Raw genomic sequence first — 16,383 nt, 5'->3', positions numbered from 1 at the left:
AAAAACGGCATATCACATCTACATTTCAGAATGTCATTATAGACACATATTACGTATTCATATTTAGCGGTGTTGTTTCTCCACCTTCGTATTTTTCTTCATCTCACGTAAAATAAGAGTACTATGTTCATTTGATGAGAAAACATTGAATTAAATTGATAAATTTGACCATTATTTATGCTTTCCACATATTTTCCTATCTAGGGAAAATACATATATTGTTTAAAAAAAATCGGTACGGTAGGGCATTTAAAAACGTTGTATCTACAGGGAAGCATTTCAGCGTTACACCACACACTTTACAATGGCAACATGCAGGAAAAGAGTTGAAGACAGAGACGACATCAATGATCCCGGCGCTGCTCTGTATGGAAACTTTATCAATTATTACACTTTTAATCCACCGGAGAATCGATTGAGTCTGATTCCCAGCACGCTTCTCCGGGATTTAGGTTACAACGACAGCCGTCAAACAACTCTGATCCTGGACGTGGGCTGTAACTCGGGGGTTTGTGGAACTATCCTTCTTTCCCTATCACAAGATTTTTTTTTAACTTTCATATTTGTGTTTATTTTCTCACATCTTCTGTTCAAGTAAATGGCTTTAAAAAAAAAAGAGGCCGTTATCCCCCGAGGGGGCGAACATTTGCTACTGTCGCGAATGTTGATTTTATTTCATGGTTGTTCAAGTTCGCAAAGATTCGCCTAGAGTTTTGAAGATCCTAAACATACCTTAGGGGTTTCTCAAATAGTGTCATTAATACTAATGTAAAATATTAATACTTAATAAAAAATAATACTAATAATTGGCAAAATGCTGAACCACAGAAAAGGTGAAGAACTTTATGTAGTAAAAAAAAAAAACTCTTTACAAATGAGCCAAAATGCTAATTAACACGTTGTGATGGTTAATTGTATTTTGTTTTCCTCGAATGTCAGGAACTAAGTGTAGCTCTCTACAAGCATCTGGTGGAGACGCCAGGCGAAACCAACGTTCACCTCCTGGGCTTGGACCTGGATGAGACCCTCATTCGGCGAGCCCAGGAGAACAACCCCCTCGAGGGCGGCGTCACCTTCGCCCCGCTGGACATCACCGGTGACTGCGCGCCGCTCCAGGAACACCTGGCCCGACACGGCCGCTCCAGCTTCCACCTGACCCTGTGCCTGGCCGTTACCATGTGGGTCCACCTGAACCACGGCGACGCCGGCCTGTTGCGGCTGCTCTCCCGCCTGGCCGAGCTCAGCCGGCACTTGCTGCTGGAGGCGCAACCCTGGAAGTGTTACCGCTCGGCGGCCCGCCGGCTCAGGAGGCTGGGTCGCTCAGAGTTTGACCACTTTAAGAGTCTTAAAGTGCGCGGGGACGTGAGCGAACAGGCCAGGGAGCATCTGGAGAAACACTGCGACATGGCGATGGTGCGCAGCTTCGGCAGCACCGCGTGGGACAGGAAGTTGCTGCTTTTTAAGCGGATTGGAAATGGAAATACAGTGGAAAACGCTCGCCTATTCAAATGAATGCAAATGCTATTATTCCCTGCTAGTGTGCGCAACAAAAATGCTAGTCTCAGTGGGGGGGGGGGGGGGATAGCACACTACAGTATTCTAATTTATAAAAACAATAACATATTTAAATGGAATATGAAGACAGTTTGTGCATTTCATGTTTCAATAATCCAGCCATTCTCTAGTTTATAATAATTTGAATCATAAATTGATTAAATACACAACACGTAATTTACTCCTTTTAGCCCTTCCCTTTATAAATATATTATAAACCAATTTTTTTCCTAATTTTTCAATTAGAGCAAATATTGGAGCATTTTTATTTTATTTTAAAGTAAGTTGAATTTAATTATTTTTTCCAAAAAATAAAGAATTTCAAACAATTTAAACGCATGTTTAAAATTCAAAGAAAAAAATAAAATGGAAAAATTAGAATACAAATGTAAATTACAGTAATTGTAAATAAATTAAGTAAATGTAAATACATTTTACAAATGTAAAATACCAAAATGAAAAATGTTAAAATTGTAAATTATTTTTATTTAGTAAAACAAAAGCAAATCTTGCTAGTTTTAACTACTCACAGCTATAAAAAGCACTTTAAAAAATGAACCATGATTTAAAAAATATATTTTTTTATTTTTAATATTTTATGGCTGCAATGTATTGAATACATTTACCATGGCTTTTTCTGTGAAAACAAGAAAAACACCCCAGTGCAATTTTAATCATTTTAATTACAGAGTACTAAAAATAACATTACTTAAAATGTCTTTTTAAAAGAAACCATTGAATATTACAAAGGTCTGTAAATCTTGTAAAGTTAGGATATAAAATCTTTGAACAGTGGTGCATAATTGAGAAGAAAAATAATTTCCAATAAAATGTACAGTATATATTAACTGTTCTACGTAAAAAAAAAAAAGCATGAGATGGACAACACGAAACTTGACATACGAGATGAGTCGCCGCCGCCATTACCGCGACACGTACACACAATCAACTCAAGTTAAGTCAATTTATGTTATATATAAAAGAAAAGAAAGACATTTACAAGTGACAAAGACCGATGAGTGTTCCCCAATACCAAACCCTCACTTACACTGGCCTTGATTCCATCACATCATACTTAATCCACAGGTTTTAAAACTGTACACAAAATGGGAGGCGAAAGCCTCAAAAGTTGATCGTTCCGCCACGGGGGGGTTGACGCGTCTTCTATGCTACTGTACAAGCGCGCAATCAGATCCACTGACAGCTCACAGGAGAGACTATACACACAAAAAGGGATTTTTTTGGGGGGAGGGGGGGGGGGGGCATGCTTACAATTTGCTCCAGCCCTTTTGTGAGGATGCTTTTTATTAGCTCGCCAGCCACACGTCCAGGAGGTATTTCATCAACATTGTCACGTTTCTTGTTTTGGTAAACCGAGGAGGCGGAAGATGAGGGTCCGAAATGGCGGCGTGTCGCTTGAGTCCCCCTGAGTTAGTGCGAGCGTCAAGAGTCAAGGCAGACGCCGCCGGCGCCTTTTTAAGATGCTCTAAAAAAGGAGCCAAGAAATACAAAATAAACCAATGCTAAGCTCACAGTTAGCTTTGGAGAGTCAAGCTTGTTAGTGTGGTGGAACGGGAGGAGAAGAAAAAAAAAAAAAAGAGTCCTGCTCATTTCCTGAAAACTGCTTTTGTGTGTAGCGTCCCACGCAGATGGGCGTGTGCTTGTGTTAGCAGTCGTGAGGTTGGCTGAGTTGAGGGGGTCCCGGTTTGCGTGTGCTGGTAACGAGAGTCCCGCAGGCTAGATGAGGGGGGCCGTGTCCATGGTCAGGCATTTGCTGGGGTCCAGGCTGGCGAAGAAGCGCACGTCCCGGTCCTTGTCCGACTGCAGCGCCATCACCGTTTCCTCCAGCTCGTCCGACGAGGCGCAGCCCGCCTCCTTGAAGTAGGCTGAACAACGCAGAACACAGCCAAGGGCGATTGACGGAGAGTTAGCTTAGCATTAGCGCCAGGCTCCGAAGACGCAGCAGAAAACGCGTCGCGTTCAAGTTTTGTTTGCTTTGTGGATGGCAAAAAATAAATAAATAGTCTGCCTTAAAAATGTTCACATTTCAGTCGACAAGAACTTCACTTCCTTGAAACCATTTGTTACTGAATTTGCCTCAATTTGATATTTTTAATGTATTATTTTAGTTAAAGCGATACTGTTGGGCAACATATGAAATGTGCATTTTTTTCAGTATTTTTGTGTATGTGACATTCATGTTGTAATTGAGCGATAAATATCAAGGAAGTTATCAGTTATTCAGTATTAGTTAGCCAACCACCAATTGGCTAACTAATGCCACTTGTGATAAAACATTTTTTTATTTTATTTTATATGAAATAGTGGCTTCATTTCATTTGAAACTGACATACTACATACAATGTGAATGGATGAATATTCAGAACATGAATCAAGTGTAAATGCTTTTAAAATCCAAGTTTCAAACTATACTTCCTTTCTTTACCTTACCTATTTTTAAAGTATTTCAAAGTAGGGCTGCTCGATTATGAAGAAAATATCACAATTATTTTGGTAATAATTGAAATCATGATTATGACAATTATTTATTTTTTGGTACAAAACAAAAAAAAGTTTAAAAATATTCAGACAAAAAAAAAAGTCTTTGAAATGCTACAATTATGCAAGTTCCTAATGGATGATTTAAAAAAACTTAAATTAGTTATTTTAAATAAAAAATAGGTGCAAATGTATCAATTTAAACAACTCAAAATTATTATTATTATTATTATTTTAAACAATTATGCTGATTTTGTAATTGTGGAGTGTAATAATTGAAATACCACAAAAACAAAATTTAATAAAAAAAAAAAACTTTTCCGAGGAGTTATACGGTGTTCCTGATTGGCGCCGTACCTTTCTCCATGACGCTCTGCCGCAGGGCCTTGGCCACCAGCACGCGCACGTTGGCAACCGGGTCTGATGAGAGGCTGAGCAGGCTGGGCAGCAGGTGCTGACTGAACTGATCCATGGGCATGCAGTCCTCCTCCACCACTGCCTGGACCGCGCAGCACGACGACAAATGAAGGCACGTCAGGAGGCGCGGAAGGACGAAACATCGAGAAGCTTTGACGGCAACTCGCTTACCTGGCAGATGAAGGCGAAGGCTTGCCGTCCCACCCATTTGGGACAATGGCAGAACCTGACGGTGAGCTCGTTGATGAAGTTCACGCCCAGATCGTCGGCGCCGCTCGAGTACAACTTCTGGAGGATCTCCACCACCTGACAACATTCATCAAATTCGTGTTTAAAAAAAACAAAAAACAAAAAAAAAAACACGGGGCCTAAAAGCACACCTTGGGGGATGCCAGTAGCTTTTTGTTGCACATCCACTCTTATTAAATTGACTCATGGTCTTAAATTTGGGGTGTCATGTCAGGCAATTCATTTTTTTACAATTGTAATTAATTGCATGATTTCAATAGTTAACTCACGATTAATCGCAAACTTTATATCTGTTCTAAATATACAATAAAAATAAATTTTCAGTTATTAAATTTACGTTTTCATCCTCTTGTTAACATAAAACTCAGTGATATTGATTTGTGTTGGTCATTTTCCCTGCCACTAGATGGCATAATTGCAAATGTAAAACATTGGTGACAGCTCAGTGCTTTTTCTTTCTATATTAAAATCTAATCTAATCTAATCTTTAACATGAAGTAACTTGTAAAATTCTGCACATTTTTAAAATTGTAAAATACAACTTCACCTCAGTCTCCACAAAAATATGCACATTTATTACTGATACATTTTGGCGTGGACGCGTTACCGTGAAAGGAACTTTAAATTAACGCAATCGTTTTGACACCCCTTTATTAAATAAAGTCGATGCATCCATCCGTTAAAGCAAAGAACCTTCGTAATCCGTAATGCGTAACATACCAGCTTGTAGGAGATCCACCTGACTTCCGAGACCTTGTCAGAGCAGAGCGTGAGTGCGATCTGCCTGAGGTAGTCGTACACGTCGTAGTGGCTGTACAACTCGATGATCAGGATCAGCTGCCTGGAGGCGGACCCCAAACAAGGAAAGAAGGAAGGAAGGAAGTTAATTCTCCACCAATCCACACAGCGGGATTGAAAAATGTCAATCAAGCGCACTCTGCCAGCTCGTATCGGAACCTCCAGTTGCGACTGTTGTCGGTGACCATGAACTCCTGCAGCTGGTACAAGTATTCTCTCCTCTTGTCTGCGTGAAGCAACTGTAAGCACAACATCACGTATGTCAACATGTCTGTTGGCGTGGGAACGCATTCACAGGCTGTCAAGTGGCAGCCAAAGCAACAGCTGCCACGAACATTCTGAACATTGGACAGCTGAAAATGCAAAACAGTAACATTGACAACACATGCGCCGCTAAATTTGACACATTATTTCCTTCTACTAGGGATCAGACTAGATAACCTTAATTAAAGTAAATGATTAGAATAAAGAAAAAAAAATTAAAATAAAATAAATATATAATAAATAAATAACATATTTTGTTTTACTATTTGCTGCCTGGACAAGGTAATAATAAATAAATACAAATCAAATAACAAATAAATAAATGAATAATAAACATAAATAAATAAAACATAAATAAAGTAAATGAGGATTAATTTTGTTTTACCATTTGCTGCCTGGACAAGGTAATAATAAATTAAAATAAATAAATAAAAAATCAAATGAATGAATACTAATAAACATAAATAAATAAATTAAATAAAAAGTAAATGAGGCCTAATTTAGTTTTACCATTTGCTGCCTGGACAAGGTAATAATAAATAAATATAAATAAAATAATAAATAATCAAATGAATGAATACTAATAAACATAAATAAATACATTTAATAAAAATAAATAAAATAAAGTAAATGAGGCTTAATTTTGTTTGACTATTTGCTGCCTGGACACAAGGTACCCACTTAGCATTTATTTGGTGACTGTAAGAGACTTCCCAATTACCATTTAGCTTACTGCCTGAACAGGCTGCCCTTCTACCATTTATGTTGCTGTCATAACCGGCTGCCCATTAATTTTTCAGTCTGAATCGGCTGCCCATATAGTCTGTCTGGTGTAAGACCATTTTGTAGTAAAAGATCGTAAAGTTCATACTTTTACAAATGTTAACTATTCAAAGTGAAAAGTATGTATCACCATATTTGGTGACTGTTTTTTTTACCCCGAGAATAGATGAAGACACGTGTTTATGTGGTAGACTAAAACAACGTGCTAACAAATGTCCTAATGGTCTATTACAGTGTTTGCAATAGGCCAAGCAGATTCTACAGTCGTACCTTGAGGAAGTCATAGAGGTGCTTGAGGACGCCGATGCGAACCTCGTCCAGGTCTTTGAGGAAGCCGTTGAAGATGGGAACCAGATCGGCCGCCGTCAGTTGGTCGCCCAGGATGACTGCCAGTTCGTGGATGGAGAACGCCAGCGTGCGGCGCACTTTCCACTGCGAGAGAGGAGGCAGACGCACAAAGTTGCTTGTCAAACATCCTGTATAAAAGGCAGAACACTGGAAGCAAAACATTTGGGTTTTACAGCAATAAAATCCCCCAGAAGACCACCAACATTCTGTTAAAATTAGGGGGGAAGGCGCGATGAAAGTTTTTTTAATCGCACGACTTCAATAGTTAACTCTTAATTAATCGCGAATTCCATATCTGTTCTAAATAAAAATAAGTTTTCATACTCTCAACATAAGTGGAAAAAAAATGCTTAACTAATAGAATTCATAATAATTCATATAATTGAGTTTAAAAAAGTACTGTATTGTTAAAAAACGAGTGTGATATTGATTTGTGTTAGTCATTTATCTGCCACTAGATGGCATTATTGCATTTGTAAGACATTGGTGACAGCTGAGTGCATTTTTCTTTTCATATTAAGAGCTTTCTAATTTAAAAAAAATGAAAAACACAACTTGACCCCAGTCTCCACAAATATATGCATTAGTATTAAATTTATTACTGCTAAATTTTAACCTTAACTTGTCTTCTGCGTTGCGACTGAAATTCCCCCAGTACAGGCTTTCCAAACAAGGGGCGGTCATTAATCGCGTGTTAAACAAAAAAATATATAGCGGCATTAAAGGAACTTTAAATTAACGCACTAATTTGGACTCACCTAGTTAAAATATCCAACTCAAGTCCACGTTTGTAATGTATTCATATTTTGAGCAAGAAAAAGCATATAAAAAAAATTTGGGACTGGATGCAGTGATACTGTAAAATGAGCTTTGGAGGAAGAAAAGATTGATTACTGCCCAAACGGGTTGCCTATTTATCTTGCTGCCTAGACAACCCTTTTACCGTACAGCTTGTTGCCTATTTATCATTTAACTTAGCCACCTATTTGCCACTTAGTTGACTGCCGAGGCGGCCTCCCCATTTCCTTTTTAGTTTGCTACTGAAGGTGACTGCCCATTTACCAGCCTTTCGCCGAAGCAGACGATCCATTTGTTGCCTACAGGAGCTCCCCACTTACCTCGCAATGGTAAATGGGCTGCCCATTTAACGTACTGCCTAAACACACAATTTACTGAATTTCATCACTTAGCATGACAACGAAACAAAATTACCCATTTAGTTTGCTGCCAGAAAGGCTGCTGAAGAAATTGTAATAGAAAGCAGATGTTGCCAAAGCTAGTGTATGACCATTTGTGCAAAAACAAAAATACATTCTAGATTTCAACATAAGAGGTTTTTAATTCATCTCAAGCCGTCCGTTTTGCGCCTACCTGGACATCAGTGGCCAGCGTCTCGTAGGTGTCCTTGAGGCAGTGCCAGTTCTGTCGGCCCAGAGTGAGCGCCACGCCCGGCAGGCTGAAGGCACAGTGCTTGGCGATCTCCGTGTCAACCGTCTGAGCCCGCGCCGGGTCCGTCATGGAGAGGTACTGATCCAGCAGCTGCTGGGGGATAACATTCTGCAGGCCAGGAAGACGCGTTAGCAAGTTTTGCAGATCGGAGAGGGCAGTGATTCCAAACCACTTTGAAATTACAGTAAGTAATCCATAAAAGCACTGACCTGGATTTTAGGCTTGTCTTCACACACAGAATCATCTTTGCCCTCTTCCTCTACACTTTCAATTAGTTCAGACACCTGAAGAACAAGACTACGTTGTAAAAGCCACAGGAATAACACCGAGTCTTTACATTCATCTTAAAAGACCTCATACCAGAACTGGGGAGTCAGGTGGAGACTCTTCCGGTTCCTCCAGGGGTTCCGTCTGCGTCTCCTCATCTCCTTGCTCCTGGACCGGACACGTCTCGGTGACAGAGTGGCTTTCCGGCGATTGCTCCTCCTTAGCAAGACTCTCCTCGGCATCGGACTGAACCTCCACCGATTTGTTCTCAACAAGCGGGCTGTCGGCGTCACTGTCGGTGGGGGAGTCCGATGGCTGGCTTTCCGTGGGACTGTCGTCGGACGGGCTGTCGAGCTGAGCGGCCTTCAGAGCCGCAGACAATACCTGAACTTGAGCTGGGGGGGGGGAGAACGCCGCAGAAAATCAGCCAATTTCACCAACTTAGGCCGAGAAGGATTTATTCACGAAAATACATTGTTATCATTGTTCGTAGCAAGTATTCAAGTGCAGTACATGCAATTCAATATCTCAGTTGTCAACAAAGGTTGTGCAACACTAGCCAAGCAATAAAGGTTGTGAACACTGCTTGTGGCGTCTACTCACCTTGGACATCCGGGTCGTCCATGTGCGGCTGCAAACAGTCCAAGACCATCTGAATCTGGTCGCTCGTAGTCTTTCCAGTACTGGCCTTGGAATCCGGAAGGCCTCCGAAATCTTCCGCTTCTTTCTGCTCCTCTTTCCTCCCCTTCTTCTTCTCAATCATGTCCCCCATTTGACAGTTAAGCAGCTCAAGTTCGCCGCTGATGTCTGGTAGAGGAGGCCGCCAAAAATGGAAGGAGTTAAAGTTCTCGTCCGCCTGCGTGGTGTCTTTGGCGTTCCTGGCGTTGTTGCCGGCGTGCGCCAAAGTGCTGAACGGCTCCCCTTGAGCGAAGATGTGGCTGTTGTCGTCGTAGTTCATCTCCTCGGCCGACGGCACGTGCTCCGGCGACGGCGTGGCACGGCCATCTTGGTTGGGAGGCGTGTGCGCGATCGTTCGTTCCGTGCGGCGGCTGCTGCTGCTGATGTCGGCGCAGTTGAGGGAGTTCAAGGAGCAGTCGCTAGGATGACACACACACACACGGATGCTAAAAGCTTCCCAACATCAATCTGTCTAATGCAGGAAATGGGGTGGAAATGATCTAATGTATCCATTTGTTTAAGGTCTGAAGTGTAGAATGCATTCAGGGATCCGTTACTAACACATTTATTTTCCATAAAGTGTTCAATGTTTTGAGTCATTTTTACTTTTCGGCCAAAATAAGTCCACCGTGCTCTTGTATGTATGCTGGCAGCCAGGCCAAATCAGAATACTTTCCCCTCTCTTGCTTTTAAAGTCAACAAAGGTCCCATTATCATATAACTCCATAAGATTATCTTGATCAATTATCCCACGTTAGTTTTGATACGACAGTGACGATATATAGTGGAGTGCGTTGGTCATCTTCAAGTACGCCAAACACTCCAAGAGTAGTAAAGACACACAAGATGGTTTCTTTGTTGTCATGTGTGAGGTCGAGTGGTTCGAAATTCGGTATGCGTGTAACCCTGCTTTACCTGTCTGACGTGCACCTCGTAACATCGAGTAGCCCGCCGTCCTCTCGGAAGTGGAAGCCTGCGCTGGTTGGGTTGGCGAAGGTGGAGATGAAACGGCCCAGAGACTGAAAAGCCGCCTGCCGCACCTAAATAAAGTTTGGAGAACATTTTGTTAGATATAGTTTGCTTTAATGCACATATTTTATTACATAAAAGAGCTGAAATTGGTGCAATGAAATCCACTTTTTCTGCGTGCAAGCGCTTTGAAATAATTTGTGAGGTGAACTGTGCTATGTATATATATATATTTATTTTAAAAAGACTTGACAAGCTAACTTCAAATACTGGTAGAGACAGTCGTATTATGTTGGTGTTGTGTGTGCGTGTCTTACCCAGCGTGACTGGTCGCTGATGAGGCTGATGAAGAGTGGAGACAACTTTGCACGTCGCACCTCAGGTGAGGTAGAATTGGAAACCATCATGAAGCACTCTGCGCAGGCTTTCCTGATGCCCCACAGGCTGTCTGAGCACAAGTCGAAGAACTTGGGAATCTACGTTAAAAGCAGGAAAGAGAGTGCTAAACCTGAGTTTTTTTTTATTTATTTAAAGAGCTCGTACACAAATAAAGTGGTCTCTTGGTGTCTCTGCCAAGCCATCAAGTGTCAAAGTGAACCAGCAAGGTAAATATTTTAGCTGCCCGTTTCCGAGTGAGACCGCCGACAACCATCCCCTAAAACGAGTTTGTCCTCCCATGACTTGATTAGCGAGACTGGGTGAAGATCCAGAGCCACTTTCAAGCCACAGCACAATTTTGATTGGTAAATTTGTCGACATGATGGGCAGAAATACAGGAACTGCTGCCTCCACATGTGAGAATATTTTTTATTTTCTACACGGGCACTTACTTTTTCTGCTACATTTTGGGTTCTCGCTAGGTTCAAGCCCGGCCCCGGTCGTCATGGTAATGAACGCCGGTCTCGTTATTGGCCCAGCAATGTATGGAACGCATGTTGCTCACATAAAAGACCTTTTTCTGTTCCAATACTTTTGAAGGGTACATAAGACAACAGGTTAATTTCAGGAAGAAACTGTGCTGTAATTCGTGATCCTTTGGGTACTATTTTGACAAAAGCATATCAGAGATACGATATTAAAAGACCTTGAATTTGTTTTAGTTTGTGAAAAAAAGAAGAAGCATTGACCACTTCGTATCCAATGGCTTAAGAGAAACAAAACCAAGAGTAGCATCGGTGGCAAAAAGTTGTTTTAAAAGTTCTCACCAGTAGTTTTTCTGTGGCTTCCTGACCCACAATTGAACAGAACTCTCCAAAATTAGCTGCACAGACCTAGAATACAAGAAGTAGGGGGAAAAAAACAAAAAAAAACATTTGCATGCGTATCCTTTCAAAAGTGGCACCCGTCATCCATGGAATTAACATTCCACAGGGAAAATAACAGGGATTTGCTTGGCTGGCTGATGCACAAAACCAAACAAAGTCTGACTTGCATATTTATGACAAGAATACCAACATACCATAATCCCAGGAAAGCAAAAAGAGGCTACCTTGCGCACTTGAAAGAGTCTGGCGTCGCTGCACAAGTCGCAGAATCGCGGCAGTAATAGATGCTCCACTGTGTCTTTGCCCAGCATGGTCACCACTTTACACATGATCTGAACACAAATGCGCAAGCTCAAGTCGTGCTGATGCGGCACTCAAAAGTCACAGATATTACTGTGGTGATGATGGCGAGTCAGCCATCTTAATGGACAACAATAATATCTGTACCTCACGTGCAAATTTCGTTGTTTAATCATGCAAAATCTATTTGCATACAATTGCTGGATCAATCATTGGGATTATTGGTAGAACAAGTAAATCTAAAAAAATAAACACTACCTGCAACCCTATAGCTGACCTTCATCTAAGTCATAAGCAGTAGAGAAACACTGTTTTCTTAAAGGAGAAGACAACCCCCAAAAAAAGTTCTTGACAATATGTTCTATGCAGCTCCACTAGTCTAAACAGGGTGTTCTGGTTAATGTTTCGCTAGTAATATAGTAATAGTGAATATGGATATGCAGTAAAATCCAGCCGTTTTTATCAATATCAGGAGGCGGCCATTTTGCCACTTGCTGCCGAGTGGAAGTGACATCACAGTTACTCAGGTAACAACCAAAAACAGCTCAGCTTCAGAAAACAGGTGAGCTGTGATTGGTCGTTGCCTGAGCAACATTGAAGCAATCTTCAATCGACAGCAAGTAGCAAAATGGCCGCTCCCTGAGATGGATAAAAACGGCTGGATTTAATCAGAATGTCATGTTTAGACTAGTGAGGTCACATATAATATATTATTGCCAAGAAATGTTTAAAGTTGACTTCCCCTTTAAATGAATACACATAATAATATTTGTAAGTTTTTACTGAACACAGCATGCACAATGCAGAGTGAAAACAGGCAGGGCATCTTTAACCAACTCCTCCAATCATCATCATAGTGATTGGACTACAAGGTTGGCTGAATCCTGACTCTGATCACTCTTGGAAAAATGTCATCTGTGAGCGTCCTCATAACGACTGTGGTTCGGAGACAATAAAGCCCCCGTGCCGTGGATAGGATCGTGTCGAAATGACAGCACTTACAGCAACCGCCTCAATCTTGTAATCGTCGTCGCTGCTGGGTTCTGTGAGGTCCAGCAGAACCGGACAAACTTTGGTCTCCATGTCAGCCTTTGAGATGAGGCCCTGCTCCAGCAGCACCAGCAGTGCCGCCTGGCTGGTCTTTCGCACCTGGAAAAATACAATAAGCAAGAACGTTTGAAATCAATTTTGAAACTTTTGAGTTCATGGAGACACCAGGGGAAACCGTGGTTTGAAATCCTACCTGGTTGTTGGGATCGGTGAGATACCGGACTACGATGGGTACTAAGTATCTGGAGAAAGCGGCGGGGAAATTGGGCCGGCTCTCGTGTAAGAACATAGCGATGTTTGGGACCTGCTCCATCAGCTCGGCTCGCACCGTCGGCTCTAAATAAGACACACGCGTGCATCATTGCGGCTATATACTGAACGCAGCTTGCCTGCGAGGGGGAAACGGTATCTACCTCCATCTTCTGACATTCTGGCAACTGTCTCCATGACACTGATGAAGTCATTTTCGTTATCGCTGAACTCACGAAGTACATCGAGCAGCCCGCGAGCCACGATCTGCCTAAAAAGCAACAGAAGCGTTGGGTTAGTTCGCCTGCCGGCAAACCTGTGCGCGCAGGCAGTGTTAAAACTGTCAGGCACATTGTGCGCACACACACACACACATTGCGAAATCAAATAGCCAAGCTGGTTTACAACAATTAAAAGTTTATTCAGAACAAAAGAGGATTGTGTATGTGCTTTGTGTTTTCTAACGTGCAGGACATGAAAGAGTAAATAATAAATGGCGGTAATTGTTGTACCAGTAAATCCACGTTTCAACCGGAATAAACCTACGACTGTATATTCGGAGTCTTCTGTCAATACTCTGCTTATTGTGTGGCGCTCGTACAGGTATGTGATGAACACTCACCCTGGAATGCAGACATTCATTTAGGTGTCAATAACAGAGCAGACTTGGACGCTGTGTTATTCTTGAATTACAAAAGTAGGCACGAGCATTTCAGGAAACTTCGCTGAGCAATACTCAAATTAGCCTATTAGTGATTCCCCCGTGGGCTGAATTCTATTCATTTCGAATGGTTGATTGAAAAACCATTTAGGTAGCAAACTAGTTGCTGCCAAGTTGTGAAAACCATCATGTCTCTCTCAATTGCTACACAAAATAAATATTTCAATGAAATTTATAATGTAATACACTAAACAGTCAAAAGGTTTTGACCAAATTCCAGTCATTTAAAACACTTTTTGTTGTGTTAAAAAAACACCTAACAATCAATAAACAAGAATAACAACTGTGCTACAATTTGACACGGAAGGGCGAGCTGACAAGTTCACATGAAGGTTACAACTTTTTTTTTTTTTTTTACTTTTTTTTTATAAATCATACTTCCTGCCAGATGTGGCACCACTTTGCAATCCACACACTGGCGATGATGCCATTTCCTACACCAGGAGTGTCAAAACTCAAAGCATGCGTTGGCTCGCTGGCCAAACAGGATAAACATTTTCTGCACAAAATTAAACACTTTTAAAGATAAATGTGATAATTTTTTTTTTTTTTTTTTTTAAACAGACAGGATACTATAATATTCCAAAATAAATCGTAAACTATTTACAAAGTGCTGCAATGTGTGCCGTGAAGACCAATGCAACTCCCTCCGGCGCTATAATATTTATTTCGGAGAACTGCGCGACCAAAGATACAAGCTGCATGTAGGATGAAAGTACGGAATGATTGCAGGTCGCCTATCATTTCAGTAAGACAGCTCTTCTGCGCTGCATTATGGGATTTGTGGTTTGTGTGTCATCAGCGCTTCACATCTCGCCATTAAAAATTATAAATGTGGCGATGTACTGGAATTGGAGAATGAGGAATTGCGGCAGACTGCCTGCCCTACTCATCAAGGGTGAACTGGCGGTGTTTTGCCACATTTTCGCTATTCACTCGTAGCAAATTCATACATTTTTCATTATTCCCAATTTCTTATGTTTTACTATTGGTGACAGGGCTTGGTGACACTAAACAACCTAATAAATTGGCCCAAAAAAGTGCTTATTCATTTGCACAGACGGCAGACACTGCATCAAAGCCAAAAGTTAAGCAGAGCTGCAATGCGTTTTGTTGGCTGTGGTTAGATGGAATGATGAGGTTTACACAACAATGCTTTATCGCAATATTCACGGAAGCACCACAATGGATTTTTGTTCTTCTTCTGCAAACTCTTACCTGTTGAAGACATTTTCACTGAAGGCGTACTTCTCTAGCCTCCCAAGTGGCGTCAAGTTGTCCTGGCCTGCATCGAGGAAGGCCGTGATGCGGATGCTATCGCACTCTGAACCGTAGTCATCGAATCCAACTGCAAGGTGGACACGAGGCGTTCACATTCATTTGCCAGTCGAGTTTGCAGACTAACTGGATTTCATTTTGAAAAATATCACATTTTAAAAAGCTCACATATAAACGATACAATTTAAATTTCATTAGAAAAAAAAGTTGAATTGGCACAAAATGATGGCCTCTAAAAACACATTTATGAAACTAAAACATAATTAGGAAAATGAATTCAAAATATAAGAATAAAATTGAAAAACTACTAAATGAAATTGGAATTTGATGAGGAAAAAAAAGTTCTGAATTTACATGAATAAGGTCAATTTATTCCAAGAATAACCACCACCATATGTAATATGTAACTCTTTAAAAAAAAAAATCATAGGCATAATTTTACAAAAGGTTATTGGGTCCTCTAAAAATATGAATACATCAAGAATAGACACAGAATTACAAGAATGGATTTAAAATATAGCAAGAGCAAAGCTGAAATATGACAAGAATAGAATTAGAATTTTCTAAGAAAAATAGAATATGAGAATAACAATGATGAAAGAAAGGAATCTTAAGACCACAAAGAAAATCAGACTAATGCTACAAGAATAAAAATCTAAATACTATGAGAATAAGGTCATAGTTTGTCAATAGCCATGTTGTGAAAATTATGGTTTAATAATTTTCTTGAAAAATCCAACTTTGTTCTTGTAATATTACTTCTTTTTTTTTTTTTTATGTCAAGTACTTACAATCGTCTAGATCGTCATGGCCATCTTCGAAGTATAAAGATAGACCTGCAATGAGACAAAACGTGAAGGAGGAAAATCAGTGGTCGTCAACACACCAGCACCTGCTGATGCATCACACAAAAATGACTTCTCGCTTGATCACATTAACGACGTGGGGACAAAGTCTCCCTCAGTGAGAGAAGTGAATCGGCCTGCGACAGCATCGCTTTGTGAATGCAAATGAAATTGTCAGCGTACCAGCGAGTTGACAATTTTGCCATTTCCCAAAATGTCCAAAATCTAACTGCGTTGTTCAAGCAGTGTTGAACCATGGGCTGCCTGCCAATGCAGCACCAACACGACACATCAGAGCAGATGCATGACTTCCAGTCGATAACGCACATCCACAAACACTCGCAGACAGAAAGAAGGTGTCGGCAGCCGGGGGTAAAAAATAAAATAAAAAATACACTAA

The 16,383-nt window shown here is 40.8% G+C and overlaps 2 protein-coding genes across 2 annotated transcripts in view; one reads left to right on the top strand and one right to left on the bottom strand.

Moving 5' to 3' along the window:
• Positions 1–296: 296 nt before the first annotated feature.
• On the top strand, positions 297–5,046 carry bcdin3d (BCDIN3 domain containing). The gene is made up of 3 exons (XM_086086540.1): positions 297–366; positions 453–508; positions 940–5,046. Exons 1-3 carry the CDS (start codon positions 348–350, stop codon positions 1,510–1,512), a joined length of 648 nt encoding a protein of 215 aa, XP_085942666.1. The 5' UTR covers positions 297–347; the 3' UTR covers positions 1,513–5,046.
• Positions 2,218–16,383, bottom strand: part of ppp4r1l (protein phosphatase 4, regulatory subunit 1-like) — a 16,468-nt gene continuing 2,302 nt past the window's right edge. Inside the window, exons 2-20 of the mRNA XM_086086539.1 lie at positions 15,930–15,974; positions 15,079–15,208; positions 13,304–13,410; positions 13,084–13,226; positions 12,843–12,989; positions 11,765–11,872; positions 11,481–11,546; positions 10,593–10,751; positions 10,222–10,346; positions 9,232–9,725; positions 8,722–9,023; positions 8,571–8,645; positions 8,284–8,469; positions 6,835–6,996; positions 5,656–5,756; positions 5,440–5,560; positions 4,642–4,776; positions 4,411–4,552; positions 2,218–3,440 (exon numbers count right to left, since the gene is read on the bottom strand). Of these exons, the coding sequence (XP_085942665.1) occupies positions 3,292–3,440; positions 4,411–4,552; positions 4,642–4,776; positions 5,440–5,560; positions 5,656–5,756; positions 6,835–6,996; positions 8,284–8,469; positions 8,571–8,645; positions 8,722–9,023; positions 9,232–9,725; positions 10,222–10,346; positions 10,593–10,751; positions 11,481–11,546; positions 11,765–11,872; positions 12,843–12,989; positions 13,084–13,226; positions 13,304–13,410; positions 15,079–15,208; positions 15,930–15,974 (2,897 nt within the window). The 3' untranslated portion in view covers positions 2,218–3,291. The remainder of the gene's footprint in view (positions 3,441–4,410; positions 4,553–4,641; positions 4,777–5,439; positions 5,561–5,655; positions 5,757–6,834; positions 6,997–8,283; positions 8,470–8,570; positions 8,646–8,721; positions 9,024–9,231; positions 9,726–10,221; positions 10,347–10,592; positions 10,752–11,480; positions 11,547–11,764; positions 11,873–12,842; positions 12,990–13,083; positions 13,227–13,303; positions 13,411–15,078; positions 15,209–15,929; positions 15,975–16,383) is intronic.

This window comes from Leptonotus elevatus, chromosome 10 (assembly GCF_054856555.1).
Source record: "Leptonotus elevatus isolate MCC_2025b chromosome 10, RoL_Lele_1.0, whole genome shotgun sequence".
Lineage (NCBI taxonomy): Eukaryota > Metazoa > Chordata > Actinopteri > Syngnathiformes > Syngnathidae > Leptonotus > Leptonotus elevatus.
This window is presented reverse-complemented; position numbering and strand designations above follow the sequence as displayed.